Raw genomic sequence first — 27710 nt, forward strand, 5'->3', positions numbered from 1 at the left:
ACTCCTGGACTACAGACGACGCTCAGAAGGATCAAGTGCTGCCTCCTCCCTTTACTGATGCGAGGGCGCTGGGGGACAGGAGATCCGGGGGAGCCTCCTGCAAACAGGATGGCCAGAGCGCATTCTGAGCAAGGAGTGGACGATAAAGACCAGAGCGCCTTGCTCACTCAGTGGCCGGAGTGGCACCCATCCAAGATAGACAGGACACTTGTGTGCGGGAAGCCCTGCTAGTTCCTGTCAAAGGGCAAGTCCAAGGTCTTTTTTATTCTCTCTCTCTTTTTTTTTCAGTCCAAGAAAGGGCACTACAGGTCAAGATATGCACCATTCTTCACGGTTTTCAAGGCACCTGCCCATCGGCCTGCTATTCTGGTGAGATCAACAGCAGGAGGCCCAATGGGCAGGTGGGGTAGGAGAGCCCTGGGAGGACCCTATTTCTGCTTTATACCAGAGTTGAAGCAACTGGCTGAAGTCCAAGAGTCAATCAGGGTCAAGGTCAGTATCAAGACTTCGGAGGCTCCCAGCCCAGCCCTGCTCCCTTCCCAGGGAACCTTACTGAGCTTCAACAAGGCACCCAGAAGCAGCCTATTCCAGGAAGACACAAGTCTCAGCCTTCAGAGGATCCGGGGTCTGAGGAACGGGCTGCTCCTGACCTGACTCTGGAATGTCCGGTTATCACACACAGATATCATATTTGCCACGTGCCTCTTATCAAAGTTCTTTCTGGACCGTGAGTCAGAGAGCAGCCCTGGGAGAGTCGAGGATGAAGTGCCTCCTGAAGCCAGCGATCTGGGCCCCGAGAACACCACGTCCTTTCTCCCTCCGCAACAGCCTTGAGAGAATCAAACGGAAGCCAGGAGGGTCCTCCTTACTCCACAAAAGAAGGCTGTTGAGGGACCTGTCCCAAGGCCACCCAAACAGACCCAAGGCTGAGGCTGTCTCCTGGGAACAGGACAGCAACACACAAGACGCTTGAGGCTGGTGAGGAGCTGGAGGACAGGAAGGGGGCCTCCAGAGAACCAACCGGGTCTTCCAGGCCCCATGGGCTCCCAGCTCAGCCAGCCCCAACAGGGAGGGGCTTGGCCACCTGCAGCTCTTCCCAGGACCCACTTCAAAGGCTTTAGAAATTGAGAAGGTGGTAGAGGGGATGTTCTCCAGGGGGTCAGGCCACACATAAAAGGTGAAGATGATTAATTCTTGAGAGCGCTGGGCCAAGCCGTCCTTCCCTCTACCCAGACCCCCATCCTCCGGGGCCATGGTGGACATCAAGTCACAGAAAATGCTCTGGAATTTTCTTTCCACAAGGTGGAGATACAGCCTCTTGAAGCAAGAGACACTGGAGGTAGAGAAAATGCACCTGTTGCAGGCAGCCGCCTTCCCTCCTGAGTGCCAGGCATGGCCTCATCAGGCCCTACAGGGCCAGGCTCTGTCTGGAAGCTGTGATGCTGCCCCCACCCCTAACTCGCCTGCAGAACGAGTGGACAGGTAGGTCTGTTTGTGTTCCCACCTTAGGACACCTGAGAGGAGCAGCTGTTCACCAGAACCTCAGAGAGAGCAGGCGAGATGCCCTGCGGGCCGAGAACCCCTGGAAGCTGACGCTGGAGAGGAGCCTGTGGAACAGGAGTCAGGGCGACGGGGAGACGGACACGGATGTGGCCCCAGGAGCTTTCACACACACACTGCCTCCCTTGACCTTGTTCCTATTCCAGGTACTGCCCAAAGAGGACAGGTGTCCTGCTGGAGGCCACAGACATCGCTGCCGACAGACCTGGTCCAGCTTCCCTGGCTTGTACACCAGGAGACCCCAACTTCTGTGACACCAGAGTCCCTAGAGGAGAATCCAAACACAGATTCCTGGGTCCTACCGGAGAGGGGATTCTCTGGGTCTGCCCTTGTGCCTAACAATCTGCGTTTTAATGAACTCCCAGGCGGTTCTGATGCCGGGGAGTCATGGACCACACTTGAGAGACAATTGCTGTCCGTGGCCCCAAAGAAGGAATTCAAGAGCCATTTCTCGGCTGGTGGCTTTCCCAGGTAACTCAGGCCTGGGAGAAGGCAAGAGAGGCCTGTGCTCCCATCAAGCTCCTCAGGAGAGAATGGTCCCCAGGGCACTCATATGGGTGGCTTCGTAAACACCCAGGACAAAGGTCGAAGGAGATCTGGACTGCTCAAGGGGCAGCCACTGCCCGGGACAAACAGCCCAGGGGAACAGGCCTGTTCCACGATGAATGACTCATGGCTATTCCTTACATTTCAGGGAAGATGGTCACAGCAGATAGCTTTTGTGTATAGTGGCCGGCAGCCTCTAGAGCCAGAAGGGAGATCCAGCCATGCCCATCCCATCTCTTGCAGGAAGAAACCAGGTATTTCCAGGAAAGGGGAGAAAGCCAAAAAGCAACGCCTCTGCTTGCTTCTGTACCTCTTCCTACAGGACCCCACAGAAATGTCCCATCCAAAGCCGTTTCTGGGACTGAAAGGAACTTGTGTTGACCTCCTCTCTGAAGAAGGAGTTGGATGGAAGTCAGAGCAAACGCTGCTCCCTCCAGAGGCTTGGACACACACTCATCCCCAGGAAGTTGGTGAAGACGTGAAATCCAGCCCCGCCGTCTTCTGCAAAAGCAGATGGCACCATGGCACCGGCTGCAGCGATCTGCCCCCAGCTCTGGCAAGGCATCACCTTGAGCTGTGGGGGAGGGGGTGAGAAGCTGCGTTCTGATGCCTGTAATCCCGCGGACTCCAACCTTCATCCTGCAGTCCCCAGGAGCCCATTGATGTCGGTGGTGGGGGAGTGGAAGTCAGGGGAAGGACATCCTGTTAGCGGGGCGTTGCTGGAAAAAGATCAAGAACCAGGCGGAGGAAAGCAGCTGTGTACACCTGATAAGCCTGGCGCCCCCTTCCTTGAGCAGAGTCTGGGTTCCTGACCCTACAGTCTGCCCTGCAGGCACGGGGCTGACCCTGTGTCTGTGTCAGCCCAGGGTCCCCTAAAATCTCATCACAAACAGCTCTCATCACCACCCTCTGGGAAAACAGTACCATCTCCCAGAACCTGCTCGGCTTGTAGTCTGAGTAGCTCTGGAAGGGAACAGTGTACTGTTAAGAAATTTCAGGAATGGCCCACCCTCTGCTCGGCCACCAGCTCCCGGTCACTTGGCTCATCCATAATCAGGTCAACCTTCGCCTCCTCAGGAAGGCTGTCTTGTTTGTCTTTTGCCCCCCACACCACCCCATTGCATTCACACCTGGGCTCATCTGGGTCCCCCCCACAGACAACAGAAGCAATGACCTTTATTGATGACACTACTGAGAACGTGAGAACATGGGTCCTTCATTTAACATTTCTTATCTAATAAACTCCAATAGCTAATTGCCCTTTATAAACGGACCCATTGAACCCTCTCCAGCACCTTCTGCCATAGTCAGCTTGATGTCCATTTTACCAAAGAAGCCGAGAGACTTAACGACAGTTGGGGGCACACAGCAGAGATAAAGGTGGTATTATATGCAGTCCACACTGTATGGAGTTACCAGCTCCTTCCAGTGGAAGAATAAGATCTTGAGTGACGTGGAGTAGGCCATGCACACCTGACCAGTCTTTCCTCCAAAGACCTGAACTCTCGGTTAACTGCCTGCTCACCTTAAAAACTTCCAGGAAGAGAAAGCCTGCTAATTCCTGCATCTGGAGGCAAACACCAGTCATGCCTAAAACCCTGCTCCTCCAGTAAGTTTCCCACTTGGTAAGAGGAGGAGGGGGAGGAGGGAAAGAGGGAACTGGAGAAGAGATAAGAAAGAGGGAAATGAGATAGGTGCCAGGAACCAAAGGTCAGTGAGTCCACAGGTGCAGGGAATGCATTCCTCAGAGCATGAAGGCTCCTGTGGATGATGGAAGAGGGGGGCCGGCTTTAACTGGAGGAGGGTGTGTATGGAACTGACATTTTTATTTTTATTCATTTATTTTTTTGTCCCAGAAACTCCCAGAGATTTGGGAGGCTGAGGCAGGAGGATCCCAAGTTAGAGGCCAGACTCAGGATCTTAGTGAGGTCCTCAGCAACTCAGCAAGACCCTGTCTCTAAATGAAAAATAAAAAGGCTGAGAGTGTAGCACAGTGGTAGAGTCCCTGGGTTCAATTCCCATTTTTTTAAGCAGTTAAAAAAATATTAAATGGCCAAAATATTAAAATTGTATACTGTGTATATTTAACCACCATTACAAAACCATTTTTTTAAAAAACTGGGGATTGAACCCAGGAGTACTCTACCATGAGCTACATCCCTAGCCCTTTTAATTTTTCAATTAGACACAGGTTCTTTCTGAGTTCCTCACTAAATTCCTGAGGCTGATCTCAAACTTTCCATCCTCCTGCCTCAGCCTCCCAAGTTGCTGGAACTACAGGCACCCAGCTTAACTGGGATCTTCAGTAGCTGAAATTCACATCATTATGCAACCATCACCTCCAACTCCACAATTATTTTCATCTTCTCAAACTGAAGCTTTTTTTTTTTTTTTTGTAGTCCTGGGGATTGACCCCAGGACCTTGTGCATGCAAGGCAAGCACTCTACCAAGTGAGCTACCTCCCCTGCCCCAAACTGAAACTTTTTTATTGTTCTTTTTAGATATACATGACAGTAGAGTATATTTTGACATATCCTACATACATGGAGTCTAACTTCCCATTCTTGTGGTTGTACATGATGTGGAGTTACACTGGTCATGTATTCATACATGAACATAGGAAAGTTATGTCTGATTCTTTCTTTTTTCATGTCTTTTCTCTTCTCATCCCTTCAGTCTAATCCACTGAACATCTATTCTTCCCTACCCCTGACCCCACCTTGTTAGCATCCACATATCACAGAAAATATTTCACCTTTGTTTTTTTGGGATTGGCTTATTTCACTTAGCATGATAGTCTCCATCCATTTAGTGGCAAAAGTCATAAAGTCATTCTTTTTCCATGGCTGAATAATATTCTACTGTGTATATGAACAGCGTTTTCTTTATGCATTGTTATGGTTTAGATGTGGTGTCCCCCAAAATCTCACCTGTGAGACAACACAAGTAGATTTGGAGGAGAAATGATAGGGTTATATAGCTGTAGCCTATCAGTGAGTCAATCCCTCATGGGATTAACTGAAGTGGTAAGGTGTGGCTGGAGGAGAAGGGGACTTAGGGTGTAGTTTGGGTGTATATATTTGTATCTGGAAAAGTGGACTGTGTCTCTGTCTCTGCCTTCTGATCACCACGATGTGAGCTGCTTCCCTCTGCCACACTCTTCCACCATGATGTTCTGTCTCACGTCAAGCTCCAAGGAATGGAGCCGGTCTTCTCTGGACTAAGACCTCTGAAACCATGAGTCCTCAAATAAACTTTTCCTCCTCTACAATTGTTGGAAGGGGTCCTTTAGCACAGCAGTGAAAAAACTGACTGAAATATCCATTAATCTGTTGAAGGGCACCTCGGTTGGTTCCATAGCTTAGCTGTTGTGAGTTGAGCTGCTAAAAACATTGGTGTGGCTGCATCACTGTGGTGTGCTGATTTTAAGTCCTTTGCATATGCTAAGGAGTGGGATAACTGGGTCAAACGGTGGTTCCATTCCATGTTTTCTGAGAAATCTCCACACTGCTTTCCAGAGTGGCTGCACCAATTTGCAGTCCCACCAGCAATGTATGAGTGAACCTGTCCCCACATCCTCACCAACACTTATTGTTGCTTGTATTCTTGATAAGTGCCATTCTGACTGGAGTGAGATGGAATCTCAGTGTAGTTTTGATTTGCATTTCTCTAATTGCTAGAGATGCTGAACATTTTCTCCTATATTTGTTGATTGATTGTTATTTCTTCTTCTGTGAAGTGTCTATTCAGTTCTTTAGTCCATTTATTAATTGGGTTATTTGGTTTTGTTTTTTTTTGTTTTGTTTTGTTTTGTTTTGTTTTTGGTGTTAAGCTTTTTGAGTTATTTCTATATCTTGGAGATCAATACTCTGAGGTGCAGGTGGAACAAATTTTCTCCCATTCTGTAGGCTCTCTCTTCACGTTCTTGATTATTTTCTTTGCTGTAAAGAAGCTTTTTAGTTTCATACCGTCCCATTTATTGATTCTTAATTTTGCTTCCTGTGCTTTTAGAGTCTCGTGGAGGAAGTTGGTTCCCAAGCCAACATGATGTGAGGTTGGGCCTACCTTTTCTTCTAGTAGCACAGGCTCTCCGGTCTAATGCCCAGGTCCCTGATCCACGTTGAGTTGAGTGTTGTGCAGGGTGAGAGATAGGGGTTCAATTTCATTCTGCTACATACAGATTCCCTCAGACTGAAACTTGATACTCATTAAACAACACCTCTTCCCCTGGCCCTCAGCAGCCTTCACCCTACCCTCTGTCTCTATTAATTCTACTGCAAAGTTGGAGTACAATAAAAATATTATTTGATCTTTTTCCCCATTCCTAGCATGGTGTTCCAAAAATCCTTGGAATTTCCTGAGTGATAGGAATGTCTTGTTATTCCTGAACAGACCCTTTTCCAAGAGACCTGAGTTCGTGGGACTGAGGTGACTTGGATTAAAGCCCCTAGATAGCCTGGGGATGGGGGAATTACCTTTAAGAAAGAGGCCCAGGGATTAGCAAGTGAGAACTTCTGGCCCCGCCCCCGCCCCAGCCTGAACTGGATAAAACCTCGTGTCCCAGGAGCTGACTGTACCAGGGTGCGGCACAGAAACTCCACACACATCCTCTCCCCATTCCTTTCCCCACCATCTCTCATCATCTGGCTTTTCCTGAGTTGCATCCTTTCTAATAAACTGGTAAATATAAGTCAAGTATTTTCTCCTGAGTTCTGTGACTTGTTGTAGCAAATCAAACCTGTGGGCGCCCCAATTTATAGCTGGAGAGTCAGAAATATGGTCCCTGGAACTTGCAAAGAAGTCTGAAGTGGGAGAAGTCTTGTGAGATTGAGCCCTCAACTCACTCCAGTGAGTCAGTGTCAACTGGGTTGAATTGAACTGAATTGTAGGACACCCAGCCTGCACCCAGAGAACTGGAGAATTGGTGGAATGTCAGATTGAAGAAAAAACAAACCAACAAAAAAGCCCCCGCAATACCTCATGTAAATAGAACCCTATGGTATTTTTTTCTGACTGGCTTATTTTACTTCACATGATGTTATCAAAGTTCATCCACATTGTAGCACATATAAGAATTTCCTTCCTTTTCAAGACTAAATAATATTCAATTGTGTGTACACACCACATTCTTCTATTCATCTGTTGGAAGGATGGACTCTTGGGTTGCTTCCACCTTTTAGCTATTGTGAATAATGCTGCTATCAACATAGGTCTACAGATATCTGTTGAACTTCCTGCTTTCAATTCTTTGGGGTACGTATGCCCAGAAGTAGCATTGCTGGGTCATAGTCATTTAACTCTGTGTGGGTGTGTGTGTGTGTGTGTGTGTGTGTGTGTGTGTGTGTGGTGCTGGGATCAAACCCAGGGGCCCACACAGGCTAGCTAAGTGCTCTCCCACCAAGCTATACCCCCCAGCCCCAGTTATTAAACTTCTAAAGAGCTTCGAAGATCTGCCCTGCTGCCCTCCACGGTGGCCTTGATACGGAAAGCATTCTACACTCCCACCAGTGATGCATGAGCGGTCCGGTTTCCTCACATCCTTGCCAACCCCTTTTTTGGTAAATAACAGCAGCTTTAATGGGTATGAAATAGTACTTGACTGTGGTCTGATTTCTATTTCCCTAACAGTGAGCATCTTTTCTTGTAATTACTATGCATTTATCTATCTTCTTTGGAGAAATATCTATTCAAGTCCTTTGCCTTTTTTTCCCCTGGTGGTGGTACTGGGGATTGAACCCCGGGACACTCTACAGATGAATTATATCCCCAGTCCTTTTTATTTATTTTTTTTTATTTTGAGGAAAGATCTTGCTAAGCTGCTGAAGGGAGTCTCAAATTTGCAATACTCCTAGCCCCATCCTCTGGAGTCATTGGGATTGTATGTGTGAACCTTTATCCATTTAAAAACTGAGGGTTATTTATTTATTTATTTATTTTGTACCAAGGATTGAACTCAGGGGCACTTAACCACTAAGCCACACCCCCTAGCCCTTTTTATGTTTTGTTATTTATCTATCTATTTATTTATTTAAGTTAAATGGACACAATATCTTTATTTTGTTTTTTTATGTGGTGCTGAGGATCAAACCTAGTGCCTCACATGTGTGAAGCAAGCAGTCTGCCACTAAGCCACAATCCCAGCCCCTTTTTTATATTTTATTTTGAAACAGGATCTCGCTGGGTTACTAAGGGCCTCACTAAGTTGCCGAGGCTGGCTTTGAACTTGGGATCCTCCTGCCCCAGCCTCCCAAGTCACTGGGATTATAGGCTTGTGCCACCGTACTCGGCTTTGGGCTTGTTTTTGAACTATAGGAGTTCTGCCTAAATTCTGGATATTAACCTTTTATCACATGTAAAACCCAGGGACAGCCTGAACAAACCTGCTAGGGAGAACTTGACCCAGGCAACACATTTTTAAACATATCCCTCCTCTTACAACGGTCACCCACGGTGGCTCCAAGTCAGTCTAAACCCCTGGCAACACTCCATCGTAACACAAGAAAGAGAAACATTATCCGGGACTGAAACCTTGAGAAACAGCTTGTTCAACATAAAAGAGTGTCCACCACAAAGACCCTCCCCTGATAACCCCCTAGCAACGGCCTGACCACAAAATCCCCCCAGTCCCTCACTTTCCTATCACTTCTCTCTTTATTTCCTTCACTCAGTCCTTTCCTTACAAAACCCTCCAGCTTGGCTTGTTTCATCACCATGTCGGAGGTCCCATGGTTAAGCAATGAATTCCAATGAGTGTTGTTTGGAGAACTCCTCGGACATACGGGTCCTCATGGTCATGGTTGCCCTTCAGGATCCTGGAGGTAGCCCAGGCTGGTTGAAACCACTGACACGTCCCTGTGGCCTGCACACCGTGTCCAATGGGTGACTTTTGACATAAGAGTCAAAACTCCATCCTGGACACATGCTAAGGTTGCCATTTTCGGAATACGAGTCCTCTGAAGGGACAGGAGGCCTGACTGCACATTTGCAGATCACTGATCACGTACGTCTTCCCCTCTAATTACCTTTCCCCTGCCTCAGACCACCCTACTTCTTAAATAACCCTAAGCCCAATTGTTGGGGAGGTAGATTTGAGACTTGGGCTCTAACCTCCTCATGTCTGATCATCTCATGAATCAACTGTCCCTTTTCTAATTTTTGTTTAAATGATTGACATGCTATGTGGCAATCAAAAGGGCCTGGCTGGGTAACGAATAAATGGTTTGCAAGTGTTTTCTCCTGTTATCTCGTCTTTTCATTCTGATGATGGTGTCCTTTGATACATAAAAATGTTCAATTTTGTTATAGTCCAGTTTTTCTCCTTTTAATATCCAAGAAATCATGTCCAAATTCATTGTCATAGTTTTCACCATTTTTTTTCTACACATTTTATGGTGTTAACTTTTTTTTTTTAAAGAGAGAGAGAGAGAGAGAGAGAGAGAGAGAGAGAGAGTATTTTTTTTAATATTTATTTTTTAGTTCTCGGCGGACACAACATCTTTGTTGGTATGTGGTGCTGAGGATCGAACCCGGGCCGCACGCATGCCAGGCGAGCGCGCTACCGCTTGAGCCACATCCCCAGCCCCTATGGTGTTAACTTTTGCGTTTAAGTCTTTGGTCCATATGAGTTAGTTTTGAATGTGGTAAAAGGGTCTGATTTCATTCTTTTGCATGTGGAGATCCAGATTTCTCAGCATTGTTTGTTGAAAAGATTGTCTTCTCCCCCAGTCGAGTGGACCTGACAGCTTTGTCAAAAATAACTTGATTGGGGGCTGGGAATATAACTCGGTTGCCTGAGCAACCGAGTGTTTGCCTCATAGGCACAAGGCCCTGGATTCCATCCCCAGCACATCAAAATAATAACTACAACAACTTGATTAGATGGACAAGGTGGCACTTGCCTGAAATCCTAGTGACCTAGTGGCGTGGGAGCCTGAGGCAGGAGGTAAGCCTCAGCAACTAAGATCCCATCTAAAAATAGAAAACAAAAAGGGCTGGAGCTATGGTTTAACGGATAAGCACCCTGAGTTCAATCCCCAGTTCAAAAATTTTTTTTTTCTTTCTTTTTTTTTTTTTGTGAAGTAGAGAATTTAGTTTCATCTCAAACACTGGTTTCTGGGTCCAATATGAACTTGAGGATGGATTTTCAGTTTCTACAAAAAGGGTCATTGGTAATTTGGTAGGGATTGGATTGAATCCATAGATCATGCCACATTGGGTAGTATTGACATCTTAACTGTTTTCTAAATTGATGAATGCAGCATGTCTTTCCATTTCTGTGTGTCATCTTTAATTTCTTTCATTGACGGTTCCTAGTTTTCAGCACACAAGTTTCCCACTTTCTTGGTTTATTCCTAAGCTGTTCCCCGCCCCCACCCCACGCTGTGGTGAATGGCATTGCTTTCTCAATTTCCTTACTGGCTTGTTCATTGTAGTGCACAGAAACGCTGTTGTATTAAAACAGATTTAAACGTTGCAAATTCAGTCTTTTGACTCCCTCCAGTTTGCGGAGGGGAACTGGGAGCTGGGCAGCGCAGTGTGGGGGAGAGACTGGGACACTGGGAAGTAGAATTTTGAACTTCTACCAGACAATTCTTTTTCCTCGTGGGGTGGGCTTGGTTACTGCAGATCTCTGATTTTTAGAACTCCTATCATGAAGTTCCATCAGCCAGTTCCTGGTTGTTTAGTTAATGTTTCTGGTGGGGGAGAGGGGAGAGCCCAGAGTTTCCCAGTCCACCATCTCCCTGGATCACGGAGTCTTAGTCCCCAAGTAGTGTGTCTTCAAGGCAAGATTTATGGAGCCAGAGACAAGGATGGGAGGTCATGAGAGATGGACTGGATAGGATTAGGGAGGAAATAGGTGTCCTGGAATCCAAACTGAAGACTCAAACTGGACCCCACGGGATTAACAGGCATCGCCCGCCACACAGCCAAGCGGGAGAGGCTAAGGCCAACCTCTCCTGATCCCAAGGTGAGTAGCTCAGGCTCCCATTTCCACCTGGACATCAGACACAGCGTACAGCACGCACATAATAAATCAGCCGTAACCAGGCTGTGGCTCCAAGCAGCAGAGTCCCTTCCCCTGTGCTGATCTTCTTCCCACTGGTTTCAAACAAAAGTGTCTGATCCCGAGTGTCCCCTGGGAGCTATTTGGAAATATAGGAACCTGGGCTCCTGCCCTAGGGAGTCAGTCAAGGAGGCCCAGGTGGGGGCTGTACTTTCACCCAGCCCCAGGGGAGGCGAATCACGGTCAGGGACAGGACTATTTCCTCTCAGAGCTGCTAGCCCTGGGCTGGTTTCTACCTGCTCGTTTTTGATGAGGGCCTTCTGAGGCAGGAAAAGGCAGAACAAGAATTCAGTTCCACGTTTCTCTCCAAAGACATCGCATATCAGCAATTTCATCTGGCCCACATTTAAAGATATATAGAACATAATTTTTAAAGAATAATAATGTCTGAATTAGTTGCCAGCATTTTATACACATTTTCCTAAGCTAGACACAAAGAGACAGGTTTCACATGACTGCATTTTTTTGAGGCACCTAGAGCAGGCAGAAAGAAAAGAGGCTCCCAGGGGCTGGAAGGAATACAGAGTTTTTTTATTGGGGCTGATAAAAAAATTTTAGGTACAGACAGGGACCATGGTTGTACAATACTGTAAATACATTTAATGCCACTGAATCTCACACTTGTGAACAGTTAAGATGATATTATGTTTTTTCTGTTTCATCATGATTTATAGATTTCACCGAGAAATCTGGATTCTGGTTTCTCTTTAAAGGAAAAAAAAATAAAAAGAAAAAAGAAAAAAAGAAGTACCAACACCAGGTCTTTCATAATTGGTAGGAGCTGAGGCGACACTGCCTCTGAATGGGTCATAGGCTCTCAGCTTTGCTGGGACCACACCATACTCACATGTCACCTTTACTTAACTTACAAGACCTGGATGACTCCCATGAGCATTTGAGAGGCTGGTCCCCAACATACCCCATTTCCTTTGGTCACCACCCCGCTTGTTCAGATCTCCCAGCCACTCCCTCTTTCTGTCGTCCAATGTATACCGGGAGTCCAGAAAGCAGTTGGTCAAGGGGGCAAGTACCTTAGTGCCCTTGATAGAGGACAGACAGATGTGAATGGTGGGAACATGAGTGAAGGGAAGAATTATATCACACAGGCCCACTGTGCTGACCCTCACATGTTTTCTTTACCAAGAAGCAATTCCCCTGCAGTCCTGCCTGGCTTAAGAGGATAGGCTATGTCACATTCCTCAGCAAACTACCTGTTACCTGCAAGAGAAATGCAGGCTCAAAATAATGCCAATAAGAGCAAAGGGGGCGGGGGGACTCTGGCAATCCTATCCACAGATCAGATCCCAGAACTCAGGGAGATGAGGACAAGTCCTCCTAACCATAAAATCTACATGAATGTATGAGAAAGAATCCAATTAGAACCAGTCGGCATGAGCCAAGTGACCTAGAGTTGTCATGGTAGTGGGGACTTGAAAGTCTGATGTCATCTTGCCATTAGTCAAAAGTCAAGAGGTGGACCTGGGCAGGACTCTCTGGAAACTTCTCTGGGATCTCCAATAAAACTGGAGTGCAGGAGAGACACACTGTCCCTCATTTCTCTGAGAGGACACACTCTCCCTTTGAGAGTATCTCCTTTTCCTATCCTTGTCCCTTTTCCTATCCTTTTAATAGACTCATGCCGGTGACTCTGAGCAACATGTCCGAAATCTTTCTGACTTGATTGCAAGAATGGGGGTGGGGGTGGGGGGCTCTGCACCGCTTCAGTTTCCCAGAAGGCCCCAGCCCCATAACATCATCACAATGACAACCAACGGACAGGAACAAGAGTTTGCTTTCACTTCTCCAAACTTCACTAAGACCCTGAAAGACCTCTGACATTGGGAGATTCAAGAACGAGAAGCCTGGGACGAAACACACTCGAGTGGCTGTGATTTTGGAACAAGACTAAGCTTGTTCCACTTGCCTCTTGGCTGTGGCTCCTGAGCCAACCTCAGAACTTCCCAGTCTCTTGGTGCTACCATGTGACCAGCCAGTCCAGCAACCACAACTTCCTCCAGGCTGAAGGCACCTGCCTGGCGCCCATCCTTATCTGCCAGAAGCTAATTTCCACTTCTGAAATACCAGGATTGTTTCAGACCTGAGTGACCAGCTGGTTACAGAGCCAGTCCACTCATCCCTTACCAGGAAAGGTGGCCAGTCTGTAAATTTCCAAAGATTTAGTAATGCAAAAAATGTAAAATAGCACATTAGTCATTTTATTACATTGATGACATGTGAAATGACATTTTGGATATATTGGGTTAAATAGATCATTCAAACTAATTTCCTTTGTTCTTTTTTTTTTTTTTTTACATTGACATTTTTAATGTAGCTTCCATGTATGGCTGGCACTCTATTTCTAATGACCAGTGCTATTTTAGATAATCAGCTGTGGCTTCTATAAGATTGGTTCTGTAAATGTCACTATATTTTCTTTACCTCCAAAAGCAAACTGATTATCTCTGGGTGGCACTGTGCTGTGCTGCCCAAGGGTCTTTGGGGAGGTCTCTTCCCCTCTGTGCTACAGGCGTCTCCTCTGGGCAGAAGCTGACCTTGAAGATCTCCTGGAACTCCTACATGTCCTGCGCCACCAGGCTCTCAAGACTCTAGCACAGGGCTTCCTTTCAACCCTGTTACCAACAATGTGTGCCTGTCACTCAAAACCCCACACAGATCATTTCCCCTTGAAACAATGCTACAAGTGTTGCTAAAATATGTCAAGCTGTTACCACCTGGGAACAACTGGTCAGAGCCTACCAAGAAAAAGGAGGCGCCTCAGTTGAGGTCTGGAGACTCCCCTGCCCTCTCTGCCCCAGAGCATCAAGGGTCCACTAGCTGCTTCTTCCCAGAGACTGCAACCCCGCCCTCTTGACTATGAAGTGCCACTGTGCTAAGTCAAAAGAGGCAAGATCAGCCCCTTAGCACTGACTGTAAAAGAAACGGCAAAGGGTTAGGCCCTCAGATTTGGGAGAAAACTGCTAGAAAGTGTCACCCTGACAATCCTTGAGACTCAAGGGGCAAAATTAGAAATTCAGAATCTTACATTTAAATTTTTTTAATTAAAATTTTTTTTTTTTTTTTTTTTTTTTTTTTTAGGTCTGGGGATGTAACTCAGGACCCTGGGCATGCTAGGCAAGTGTTCCACCACTGAGCTAGACCCCCAACATACCACCACTTAATGTCAATATTTTATCCACATGAAGATTCAATATTGGCTTCCTGAGGCCTGGGGATACAACTCAGTGGTATAGCCTTTTCCTGGCATGTGTGAGGCCCTGGGTTAGATACTCAGCACTGCAAAAACAAACAAAACACTGGCTTCCTCACATGAATTTTGGAGGTAGAGGTAAGTTCAAATCTCTCCTTTATTGCTTGATAGCTACAGGCCCTGGGATAATGTTACTCCACTCATTTGGATCCCCATTCCTACTATATATAGCAATCAAAGAATTGTTGAAAAGATTAAATAAGGGATTTTTTAAAAACCTTGCATATTGTAAAAGTTTAATAGCTATTAGCTTTCTTTTCTCTTCTTCATCCTTTCCCATAGCAAATGGGCAAAGAAAATACTAAAAATCTCAGGAAAAAAAAAAACAGAAAAGAAATCTTCAATTATGACTTTGTTTTCACTTTTTTAAAAATTATTTTATATTTTGGTATTGGGGATTGAATCCAGGGGGGTTCAGCTTTAGCACAACCCCCCAGTTCTTTTTATTTTTAATTTTGAGACAGTGTCTCATTAAGTTGCTAAGGTCGGCCATGAACTTGTGATCCTCCTGCCTCAGCCTCCCCAGGCTCTGAGACTATAGACATGTGCCAGAGTACCCAGCCTGTTGTCATTTTAATCTGATTCTGGATGCCTGGTATAAATTTTGAATCTGGTAGAGAAATTCTGTGGAGACAGAGATTATCTTTACAGCCCTTGCCCAGCATCTGGAAAAAGATAGATGTTAGGTAAATGCTACTTAAATAAATGAAAGTTGGATTTAATAGAATCCACATGTGGAATACATAAGAAACATTAGGTCAGAATTACCAGGATGTGAAAGTTGTCGGAATCAAAATGGAGTCACTTGTGTCAGCCCTAACACAATAAAGTAAATAAAGCCAGGAGGATAGGAAGGAAGGGTTATTGTGCAAGATTACCAGACGGTAACTATGCCAAAGACTCTGCAGAACTACAACCTTACACAGAAGCCACCACAACCTTATACAAAAAGTATTTCTACAAGGACATCTGCCCAGCAACCGTCTTCAGCCTCAGACTGATACCACTCCTTATTATTAATGACTGTGGCCAAGGACTATTGTTATCTGATGTAATCTTCATTTTTATCTTTAAAAACTCCTCCTTGTCACTCGATCTTATTGAATATGCCCATGGTTTATCATATGCCCAAACTACATTTCCATAGTTTGGTATGGACATGGCAGTGCTCTACTGTTCCCCACAAAATACTTTCCCCAAATAAATCTCTTTGGACAATCTCTCTCCCTGACTTTTTATAAATTTAGGTTGAACACGGTACAGGAGTTAGGGTGATCTGCATGAACAGGGTCAAAACAAAGTTTGCAGGCCACAAAGAACTATTCTGCGGAATGACTTGTGAATCTGTTTACACAACTCTTTTTTTCTAAGTTGCAAAGCCCAAGGTACTCTGTCCAAATACTTCTCCCCCATTCGAAGGTGGTTTACTTAGAAAAAGGCTGAAACCGCCCACAGAGAGACAAACACACTCATCTGTCTGTGAGAAGGCATAAACAATTTGGGTTTTCACAATGCTCAACTGAGCACAGAGGATTCAGCCTAAAAGGACAAACTAAATAGATGTTTGCATGATGTAAACAAGACGTCCTGTCGGAGTGTTTTAAAATGTGAAATTCTTAACATTTCCTGACCCTGTTGTGGGTGGGGAGTGGACTAGGGAATGAGTAACTATTTCTATTAAATTTTAAAGGCACACCTCGTATTGAGTTCCTTCACAGGTGTGCAAGAAGGAATGTGAAAACCCAGGACTTTGTATTTTTGGTTGACAGAAGAAGTATTAGAATCTCTGCTACAGAAGGTGCCAGGTCAAATGAGAGAGCTTCTCCCAGCTAGCAACGCTGCCATTCCCAAACAGTAGGCTTGGGACTGTGGTCACCTTGTGCTATTCCCATTCTGCTGCTGATAGGGTGACTTAACTCTCTGGAAGGTTGAAAGCTCCTATCTCTCTTCCCCTAACTTTATCCCCCAATGAAAGAAAATCCAGGACTGCTGAACCCACCATCAAGACTGCAAGTGGGATGTTAAAATCCACAGTCACATGGCCGTTAAGGATAGGAGATCAGTAAATGTCATTCTCAATACCTACTTTTAAATTTCCCCAAATAAAAGAGCTATCTGTTTCCCTTCAGGGCTTAAATCAATTAAATCTTCAAAACATTCAACCCCATAGGGGAAAAGTGGGGAAAGGATTTTTTTTTTTTTGCTTGTTTTTGGGCTAAAGGTGGCCTCTCTGTTTGCTTTCATTGATGGTTTATGCTATTACTGAGTGGCAGAACTCACACTGGTTTTGTAAATTGCATTCAACTCACCTTCCTGCTAAAGAGAAACAGAATGGAGATTTGTCTTTAGAGAAATTTTTAGAAAACTTCTGTCCCAAAGAAAAATTTTCTAAGTGAAAGGTTGCATTGTTCTAAATGAGACAACAGGTAGTTGCAAACAGGCCTATGAGAACTGAGGGTTACAAGTCACTTGCTAAACAACCAGCCAGGTCTGCCTGTGCTTAGGAAGAAGCAAGAGTTAGAGGCAGTGGTCCTGCTATAGAAGGACCCCAGAAATATTTGCTTCAAATATTTGGAGAAGACAGATTCATAGCATGCCCTGGATCAGAACTGCCCTGAGATGGAAAGATTGGGAATAATTCCCCTTCCCCCCAAAAGAAAGAAAGAAAGGAAGAAAGGAAGAAAGGAAGAAAGGAAGGAAGAAAGAAAGAAAGAAAGAAAGGAAGAAAGGAAGGAAGGAAGGAAGAAAGGATTAAGGGGCTGGGGTTGTGGCTCAGAGGTAGAACATTTGCCTAGCACAGGTGAGGCCCTGGGTTCGATCCCCAATACCATATAAAAATAAATAAAGACATTTTTCAAAAGTGGAATTCATCTTAATAAAGAAAAATGATTAAGATATGAGTTATTTATACCAAGAGACTTCTTGGAAATACAGAGCAAGATTTCTAATTCATCGTACTGGACTTGGCCCTAAACACCAGGGAAGGAGTTTGGCATGAAGCATTGTCCCTGTTGTCCTGGCTTCAGCTGTGTATAAAAGAAGGTAAGAAAAGCGCCAAGAACCCCCGCCCCATGGTCCTGCAGTTATGCAGCATAGAGGATGCCGCACTCTAGGAACGCTTGTTGGTCCAGCTAAAAACTCCTGCCAAATTCTATGACACCCAAATAGTCTGATGCCCAGGGCCTGTGCCAGAGAGAAAGAGCAGCATTCCTGAAATCACAGGTGGAAACTGGTGAACTGACACAGGTTCAGGAGTGACACCATCAAAGCAGAGTGTCACCCACAGTCACAATCACCCCATCACACTGCCAGGCATATCCAACAACCAAACCACCCAGAGTCATAAAGGCCCCTTGGTCAGAAAATCACAGCCTCCTGCACGGTTGGGTCCAGTTAGATACAAACTAACACACTCAATCCCCTTGGAAAGATGCCCTCTCCTTTGAAGATCCATCCACTCACCTGATTGCCAAACACAGCCACGGAGCAGGCTGTTGAAACCTCATTAGCCCCGAACCAGACTGAAGCGATGCGGGAGGGCATGCCCAGGATGAAGACTTGGGCCACGGAGCAGATGACCTGGCCTAGCACAGTGACCGGGAAGAGGTGCGGCTTCAGGCTGCCCAGCTTCACCCAGGCTCCCAGGCAGTTGAGAGCTGAGCCAGTGAGGGCGATGGTGCGCAGACCAAATTTCTCCAGCAGCCAGGCCACGGGCAGGAGCAGAGGGATGTAGGTCAGCATGTAGCACATGGACAGCCAGTCGATGGCAAAGGCACTAACCCCGTAGAAGTGCATGAATATGTTATTGATGGAGCTGTATTGGATCCACTGGAAGGCGTTGCACATGGAGTAGCAGCTGAACACGAGCACCACAGCCCAACGGCGCTTGCTCAACTTGATCACACTGAGTTCCTGACATGAGCTACTGGGGTGGTTCAAGCCACCCGGTTGCGCCGAGGTACTGGGGTGCACCGAACTGCTGGGGTGGGCCGAGGTACTGGGGTGGATGGAGACGCTGGGATGGATGGAGACGATGGGATGGACCGAGACGCTGGGTTCTGCCTGGAGAGCTTTCTCCAGCACAGGGGGGTCATTGAGCTCCTCCAGGTTGGGATTTTCATTCACCATGGCCACAGCCTCCCCGGGAGCCCTGGACAGGTGCTGACTCCGGCACTCGTGTGGGATAATGGCTGATGGGAAACTTGCTCAGGAGTGCAACCGTGAACCACAAGAAACGGAGAGCCGAGGTGTGTAAAAGCAGTGGATAGTGCTCCTTGCACTCACCCCCAAACTCCTGCTCTCACTTTTTCTTGGATCTTGGTCCCCACCCGCGGCAGCTGCTGTCCCCAGGCCGGCCTCAGACGCGTCAGCCCGCTCCTGGCTGTTCCTGACTTGGGCTCCTCCAGTTGTTCTTGGTCCTAGTAAAAGTTTGCTCCTTGGACAGCCACTTCGCCGGCTCTGTTCACTCCGGGGCCCGGGGCCTCGCCCCCTTGGGCGCACGTGACCGCCCCGCCCCCGTTCCGCCCGGCTTCCCCCACCCCGCTAACTCCCTCCCACCCGGTGTCCCCTGTCTTCTCGAGCCGGCCCGCAGGGCAGCTCGGTTGTTTCGCCACAACTTGCGGGGTGCATTCCTCCCCCACGCCCCGGGCGCCATGGAAACCGCCCGGTTAACTCCCACCCCTCGGCACAGCCTCTGAAATTCATTCGTCCCCCTCCCAGTGAATCCCCGCAAGAAGATCCCCTGTGCTCTTCCGAGGTAAGAGTCTGGGGACGAGTCCGCACGCCCAGCCCGCGCGCACGGAGACGTGCGTCCCCACCGTCCCCACGGTGCACTGGGGAATCCAAGACGGATACCCAGCTTTCTCCCTCCCGACCCCTGGCTGAGCCTTCAGTGTAAAGGGACATTTGAGGCCGCGCTCCTGGATTAAAGGAGAGATGCAGAAAACTCGCTTTTCTTGTTGCTTTCCCGAGAACACGGTCTTATCTGGGGCAACTCATATTTGAACTTAAGTAGGGCTATTGTGTCCTGATGGGTCTCTGCGACCTCCAACGCGGGGACCTGGAGTGGTAGGGAGACACGACGTCGGCGAAGTCGATCGACGAAGCTGCGGACGGTGGCGGTGGGGAACTGTGTCGCTCGGCGCTGGCTCTGGGCGTGGTGTTGGAAACGGTCTTTGCCCCCAAGTAGCCCTAGGCTGCCACCTGCCGGTCCCATGCCATTCCAGAGAGTAAACCCTCACTTAGTCGTGGCCGGACGTGCAGGCCTGCAGGCTTCCTCCATTTCAGCCAAGGCAAGTGACAGTGATAGAGGCCCAATTGTCCCTGGGCTCAGACTCTTGACTCAGCGACTCCTAGGTGTGCAACTGCAGATAAAGTACGTCCCCTCTGCACCTCAGTTTCTTCATCTGTACAATAGTGATGATGAAATAGTGCCTACCTGAAAGTGTTGCTTGAGGCTTGAATGAGTTCATACAGGAATGTGTTGAGAAAATTCCTGGCAGATGAGTATTCTGTGAGTCTTGGCTATCCTAGCAAAAAGCTAGTATTTGTTACACTGTGCTAAACAGTAACGCATTATCTCATTTAAGCATCACAATGACAGGTCATTATTATTGCTTGACTTTTTTTTTTCCTCCTTTGGGTGCTGGGAATTGAACCCGGTATGTGCTGAACACAGACTGTACCACAAACCAAACCCCCAGCCCCCATTTTACAGATAAGAAAACTGAAGCTCTTAGAAGTGAGATAACTTCTTATGTAAGGTCCCATCTGCCCTGGAGAGCCATAATGCTCATTCAAGTCCATAATCATTCAATCTATAACCCAGGTATTCAGGTTGGGTGTGTAGGCAGTGGCGAGCATCCCCAGGAACTTGTTAGAAGGGGAGACTTCCTGGGGACCCCAGACCTCCTGAATCAGAATCTGAAATTTAGCAGATCCCCAGGTTATTTGTTTGTTCAAACATTAAAGTTTGAGAGCCCTTGGGTGCTGTGGCTTCATTCTTGTTTTCTTTTTTAAAACTTCAGGCCAAACATGAATAATTTAAAGCTCTGGGGCAGTGGTTTCAACTTGGTTTGCACATTAAAATCACCTGGGAGAGGGCTCTGGACATAAGGGGTGCCCAGGCCACAGTCCAAAGCAGAATCCCCGAGGGTGGACAGGCCATCCAGATCTGCAGCCCAGTTGGAGCCAGGCTTGGTGCGTTAGAACCACTGGTTCCCATGAGAATGAGATTCACTCTTTTTAGTGAAGCCCTCAGACTCCCTACTGAGAGGCTCCCCTTCACTTTTTGGTAGAAATTATAGAGCCTTTAGCTCTAATGGGATATTTGAAGAGGAAATATATACCCATCTAAGAATTTCTATGCTAATTTTACAGTCTGTTTTCTCAGAATTCCTCTAGTATTCCCATCTTTTTGCAGGGAGCACAGAACCTGTGTTCTCTTGAGACCACTCTCTGCTCTATTTTTTTTTTTTTTTTTTTTTGGTACCTGTGATTTGAACCCAAGGGCATTTAACTTCTGAGCCACCTCCCCAGCCCTTTTTAATATTTTATTTAGAGACAGGGTCTCACTGAGTTGCTTAGGGCCTCGCTAAGTTGCTGAGGCTGGCTTTGAACTCACTATTCTCCTGCCTCAGCCTCCCAAGCCACTGGGCAGTATAGATTCTTAACTCTACTTTTACAGATAGAGAAACTGAGGCTCAGAGAGGGGGGCTGTGTTCCTTAGAAATCTACAGCTAATGAGTGTCAGAACAAACTAGAACAGTAAGGCAGGTTGTCCTTCCATGTAGTCTCTTCTGTGCACTCTTCCAGAGCAGTGCTTTAGTCTGGTGGCAAATCCCAAGGGTCTAACCTGGGCTTCAAGAAATATTTGGGGTTGCTTTTGTGGAGGAGTGGATCGGATTTGCTATGAGCACTGGGTTAGGTCTACTCAGATTTGGAGCTCCGTTCTACCATTATTAGCTTTGGGATCTTGGGCAAGTTACTTAATCTCTTTATCCTTCAGTTCTGAGTCTATCAAATGAGGATTTAAAATACCTGTCTCATAGAGTTGCTGTGAGCATTAAACAAGGTAATGTGTATAAATTGTTTTCAATAATAATGATGATGATATTCCAGCAGCCACCAGAATTGTGCAGATGCCTGGCTGGTTCCCACCACAAGGTAGACAGCTACATAGATATTAGGAAGAACTGGGCACGATGGCATACACTTGTAATCTCAGCTACTCAGGAGGCTGAGGTGGGAGGATCACAGGTTTGAGGCCAGCCTCAGCAACTGAGTGAGATCCTGTCTCAAAAAACATAAATAAATAAAGAGGGCTTGGGATGTAACTTAGTGGTAGAGTGCCCCTGGGTTCAGTCCCCAAAACCAAAAGAGAAAAAAAAATATATTAGAAATATATTACTAATGTTCTGATAAAGAAATATTCCATATTAATCCAATGAGGAAACATTTTTTGAGTGCTTACTGTGTGTTCTATTTATATGTTTGGTCTATGGGAATCTACAGAGAGAACCCCTGGCAATGAATTCCAACTTTCCGGTCCTCTGCAGGATGGTTGCAAAGTCTGCCCCCTGCTGGCTAACATCTTGGCTCTAAAAGCAGGACTTGAAGTCAAAAATGTCACACTCTTCTTGTTACCACAAGCTAACCAGGGGCTGCAGATGGGGGGGGAGGCATGGAGCTTATCAAGTGCGGAGGAAGGCTAAATTTTCAAATGAGTCAAGTTGAGACATGGCACTTGCAATCTGTAATGTTGACTGTACTAGTTTTGCATGTGTGATTTACATTTGGAATACTACATGGTCAACAATATTCTGTTTGCCTTATCTCCCACTCTTTCTACAGATGTATAGTTCTCTAAGGACTCAGGTATATCTTTGTATACTCTAGAGCATTTAGTGAGACAAATTAGATAGCACATGTCCTCTGCATGTGTCTGTCTGTAGTACTGAGTTACACATCATCATGGAATTTCAAAAAATTGGAGACAAACAGGAGATCCAACAAACTGTCAGAGGGATAAGAAAAACTGGTTTCATAAACTATTTAAAAACAAAAGAAAAAAGAAAGAACGAAAGAAAGGAAAAAAGGGACAAAATGTCATTATAGGGCTGGGGTTGTGGCTCAGAGGTAGAGTGATTGCCTAGCACATGCTAGCCCTGGGTTCAATCCCCAACACCCCATAAAAATAAGCAAAATAAAATGAAAGTATTGTGTCCAACTACAACTAAAAAAAAAAAAATGTCATTCGAGTTATCAAGCCTAGGAATGGTCCATTAGTGGAACAGTGCCTTCTGAGAGAAGAGTATTTCCTGCCCATAATTCTGAACCCAAGTTACCAAAAACTAAGTATGAAAAAGAATGAAACATGTCCCGACGTGCAGAGTTTCAAAAATGGGGACTGTCTTAGCTGCCATCTCAGAAAGCTGCTAAAGGATATGCTCCACCAAAACAAGGGAGGAAACCTAGGAAGAATAAGATTGAAACAGGGATTCCAACACAAGGGACAGGTGACAGGAAGTACCACGTTAAAGGAAAAACCACAGGTGGACGGCAAGCAGAAGGAAGCAGAAGAGGAGGCAGCCTGTTCAGACTGAAGCTGGCCTGAAGACTTTAGGGAAGATTTATTCAAGGTGATATTGGTGGTATTATTATGTTTTTAAATATTAAGAGGAAGTTTCCACAATTGGGGGAGAATGAGGGATTGAACTAGTGATAAGAGCCATAACTTTAGCTGAATACATGGCAGAAAGGCATGATTAATTTTGGTGGAGCTGTGGAGGAAAGGAGAAATAAAATCATGGTATACCTTAAACGACTCAGCTGTTCATAGCGTGGACACAATCAGATCATGTGAACATGGAAGGTCACATTGTATAGACATCATCTTCGGTGATCTGACTTTTCTGGGAGGGTGGGGGAACGGGAATGGGCACACATGTGCGGTGGTTGTCTGCCATATTGGAAAGGCTGTGTCTTGTGAACACTTAACATGGCAAAAATCAGGAAGCATCAGTGTACTCGTGCTATTTAGAACTTGGAGGTAAATCCCAAAAGAATCATCAAGCTGTTAGCAGCTGTCAGAGAACAGGAAAGGGGGATAGGCAACTGGTATTTTTGATAGGTGACTGTTTTTCTTTAAACTATGCCTAATTCTCATTTTTAAAAAAAAAAAAAAAACAAAATAACCCTCCACATTTAAAAGTCAAATCAGATTAGATGGCGATCTAGCTGCTTTCACTAAGATGAGTGTGGTCAGCTCCATCCTGGATCTGATAATATGCTTGCTAAGAGGGACACCAAGACTCCAGCCCCGGAACCTCAAAGGAAGGGATGTCCCCTTAGCTAACCTGTGACCTGCAACGATGCACCAGGATATCACCACCTCAGAAAAATCAATGTGTCGTCAGAGGCCTTAGTAGTCACATCCTAATCTTGTTGGCCCTTCTGCGACCTTTTTAAAATATCTTTTGTGCCTTGAAGATTCTAGAGAGTCTCATCCCTTCCAGTTACAACTTAACTCTGTCTGGGCATCCAAAGAACCATGCTGCTGTCTGCTCCTCTGGAATCCTGTGGATGGACGGCAGCTGGCCCACAGTCATGGAAACCCAAAGCCTGAGAACCTCCCTCCTCACACTCGTCGGCACCCACTGGCTCCTGCCTTCCCTCCTCTCCCTTCCCACCACCGCCATCTTAGTGCCCTGTCATGGCTTCTCACCTTGGCCTGGCCACTGCCTCCTCCTTGTTCTTACTCCTTCCGTTCACCATCACCTGCTCCTTGGGGCTTTCCAGTTCTCTTCAGGTCTCTCCCCCTCTAGCTCTCAGAGGGCTCCCATCCTCAGCTTAGCACACAAGACCTTTGTGACGTCGCTCTGGCCGCATCTCAGGCCACCACCCACAACCCCCTTTTGCTCCGGATGGGTAGAACCAGCCGCTGCTCCACCAGTGTTGGGAAGCCACCGCCCGGCCTGTGCCCCTCAGTGCAGGGCCTGCCCATGCCTCCAGGAAGCCGACCCCAGGCCCAATCGTGATCTAGAAGCTTCTTCCCCACGCTGCACGTGCCCCTGATAGGAGATCCTGCTATCCTTTCTCATAAATGCTGATCGACTCCAACTCGCCCACTTCCTGTGAGTCCCGTTCATATTGAAACCCCAGCCTGAGCTCCACATCTGGCTCACAGAAGGGACACGGAGGACTGACTTGACTTCTCGGGTACATTTCCTTGGGGAGATGACCTCAAACAGACGACAACATGGCCCACTCGTTCCGGACACTCGGGTCTCCTTTCTTCCTTTTGTTTCCTTCTGTCTTTTCCAGGGTGCCTCCCATGTAGTATTTGGGCCCCACTACCACCCTTCACAAAGCCCAAAGGGTGGGACGGTTGGGAGGGAGTCCCTGTGCCAAGGGGAAGTCTGGATTCCTTCCTTGATCAGATCCTCTCAGTTCAGGGCTTTTCTGAGTCTGTACTTGAAGGGATGTGCCCAGGGCCTGCCCAGACCCGAGGGCAGAGGAAGACCCGCTCTCCTTAGGAGAGAGTCGAGGACGAGGACTCCTCCCTGGACATTGTGTCCAGGACACATGAAGCCGATTTCTCAGGTCCCTGGAAAGACAGGAGATTCTGGAAAGGCCTTAGATGGAGTTAGTCCTTCACCAAAGAAAAGGCCCAGGGATGTGGGTCCCGTTTTATTTCCTCAGCTGGGTGTCCTGGAGTGTGGGGGGCCGCCCACTTTCTTTCTTTCTTACCTTTTATGTATTTTAAGTATTTCTTAATTAGAAAACAAAGATGTTGCTCCCAACTCCAGATATGAGAAAGACCTAACTAAAACACACCACCCGTCGAAGAGGAAGGAGAGATTTAAATGGTTTGGTTCTGCATAATCTATAGAAAGCCCTGTTTGCATAGCTGACCAGAGGAACTCCGTGCAGCTACAGTTGTTGGTTGTCAGGGGAACAGTCAGAGGTAGGTGGATGACAAAGCAGAGGGGCACTGACTGACTGGGCAGGGTCATGGGGCTGGAGCCGTCACTCTGGAGAAAGGACAGACAGGCTCTTCTGGCGCAGCCTCTGAGTTTGTCAGGGATTAAAGGGTAAACCCCAGACCCAGGGAACTGGGTGGGAACCATTCATTTCCTGGGCCACTGAACCTCCTGCAGGCCAGGCCCTGTGCTGGGTGAAGGGGAAACAAACCCAACAAAGATGAGTTTCTTGCCCTCCAGGGATCCACGGACCACTAGAGTGAGACTGGATCATCACTGGGAGCACAGTGAGGGCCATGGTCAAGTTCCAGGCTGGCTCATGGGTTGACCAAGCGAGGGGCCAAGGGAGCTTCTCAGGGAGATGTTTGGACAGCGTCTTGAGCAATGGGTAGGACCTGCCCAGACTGTGGCAGGTATTGAGGATCTTGTGGACCCTCCTGCCCTCAGGGAGCTTGTGGTCTAGGTGGAGGACGAGTGTCAAACACTTCCATACACAACTAAGGAAAATTAGGGTAGGTGCTGTGAGTGTTGGTAAACAATTACAAATGTCCTAGATCTTAAGTGAGATCTTGAGGGAGGGTGGAGCTCCCTGGGAGAGTGGCGCAGGCTGTAACCCCACAAATTAGGAGGCTGAGGCAGAAAGAAGGATCCCAAGTTCAAGGCCAGCCTCAGCAATTTAGCAAGCCTTATCTCAAAATTTAAAAAAAAGGACTGAGATGTAGCTCAATGGTAGAGGACCCCTAGGTTCAATCCAAAAAGAAGGAGAAGAGAAGAAGGAGAAAACTCATTTGGCAAAAAGAGGGGAAAGGGTATTTCTGGAAGAGAGAACAGAATATATGAAGGCCCTGAGCCAGGAGGGAGCAGGGCCCTTGGAAGGAGCTGACCCAAGCCAGTGTGGCTGCATCAGAGTGAGGGTAAGAAATGAGAAGAAGTGGGTTGGCGCAGGCCTTATTAAAGGGATTTAAAAAAAAGAAAAACTCTATCTTAAGAGCAAAGGGGAGCCACTAGAGGTCTGAAGCAGGTAAGAGACTCATCAGACTTATCACTTGGTGAAATTCTGGTTACTCTGAAGAGAATCCATTTGTGGTGGGGACAGAGAGACCTCTTGAGAGGCTGTCATGGTCACCAGGTGAGAATGGATTCTGCATTGAACAAGAGCAGCAACAGGTTAGAGAGGGGTGGGCAGGTGGCCCTGGGCTGGCACTGTGGGGTACGGGTGGGGAGGTCAGAATCAGGAATACACCCTGCCTGGGTTTCCGGGGGGACTGTCGGGGCAGATGGAGCTGCTACCCAGAGGGAGACCTGCAGCAGCAGCCTTAAAATCTTACAGAGAAGGAAGTGAAGTTGCAGAGGAATAGCGCCTGGGAGCCATTGCCGGCTTCCTGTTACACTCTCCCAGCTGAATTTGACGGTGACTTCCACTCATCCTGACCACGGCCTCAGTCGCTGCCAGAGGCCAGAGAACCGACTTTAAATTCCGAGTGTGGATTCCCACGGAGACCCAGGAGTCACATTTGATGGAAGGAAATGCGTACAGAGCTCCTCTCGCCTCTGTAGCAATTGGCATGGCCATCCTGTCCCCCTCGCCTCCTCCAGGCAAGGGTGCTGTGCGTGGGGTCTGGGGCGGGGGGACTGCTCTGATTCACCTGAATCTGTGAATAAGTAGAAAAACGAGAAATAAACAGTTCAAAACAAACCCCAAAGGGAGATGGATTCCTTCTAAGCTTTTCCAAGCCAGCTGTGGTGTGAAGCCCCTGCTGCCCGGTGCCAGCCAGCCTGGGCTCTGAGTGCCTTGAGAGCACCACCTGGGGTCTCCCATGGGGAAACCAAGGGTGTGGCTGCACCCGGCTTTTCTCCAGTCACTTTTTCTTTGCACTAGAGAGTTGGTCTTAAATGACAGGAGCCCAACTTGAACCAGCCTAACCAGAGAGGGTGGTTTCGAGAACCCTGAGATGGGGGAGGGAGATGGTCACAGATGTCATGGAGGAGTTGACGGGTCAAGTGGCAGGAAGGGCAGGGTGTGGCTGAAGGCTCTGGAGCAACCAGAACCTAGGGCTGCAACACGCTCAGGACTCTTGCCTTCTCTGATTCTTCCTGACCGTCTGCTCCCATCGTCCCTCTTCCTGAAGACTAGTTTTCTCCAGAGGACAGTCCAACATGGCAGCCGACCCCACTGGATATCATCGCTTAACAGTTTCAGCTGCCTGGGAGAGACTGCCCAGACATTTTTATCCTAAATGCAAACTCCCAGGTGCTCATGCCCAGCCTCATCCACCATAACTTTGGCAG

General features: G+C 47.2%; 1 protein-coding gene across 1 annotated transcript in view; it reads right to left on the bottom strand.

Moving 5' to 3' along the window:
* Positions 1 to 18567, bottom strand: part of Flvcr2 (FLVCR choline and putative heme transporter 2) — a 58385-nt gene extending 39818 nt beyond the window's left edge. The window contains exon 1 of the mRNA XM_026401936.2: positions 17902 to 18567. Coding sequence (XP_026257721.1) covers positions 17902 to 18567 — 666 coding nt within the window. The remainder of the gene's footprint in view (positions 1 to 17901) is intronic.
* Between the last annotated feature and the right edge of the window lie 9143 nt (positions 18568 to 27710).

The sequence above is a fragment of the Urocitellus parryii genome, chromosome 6, assembly GCF_045843805.1.
Source record: "Urocitellus parryii isolate mUroPar1 chromosome 6, mUroPar1.hap1, whole genome shotgun sequence".
NCBI lineage: Eukaryota > Metazoa > Chordata > Mammalia > Rodentia > Sciuridae > Urocitellus > Urocitellus parryii.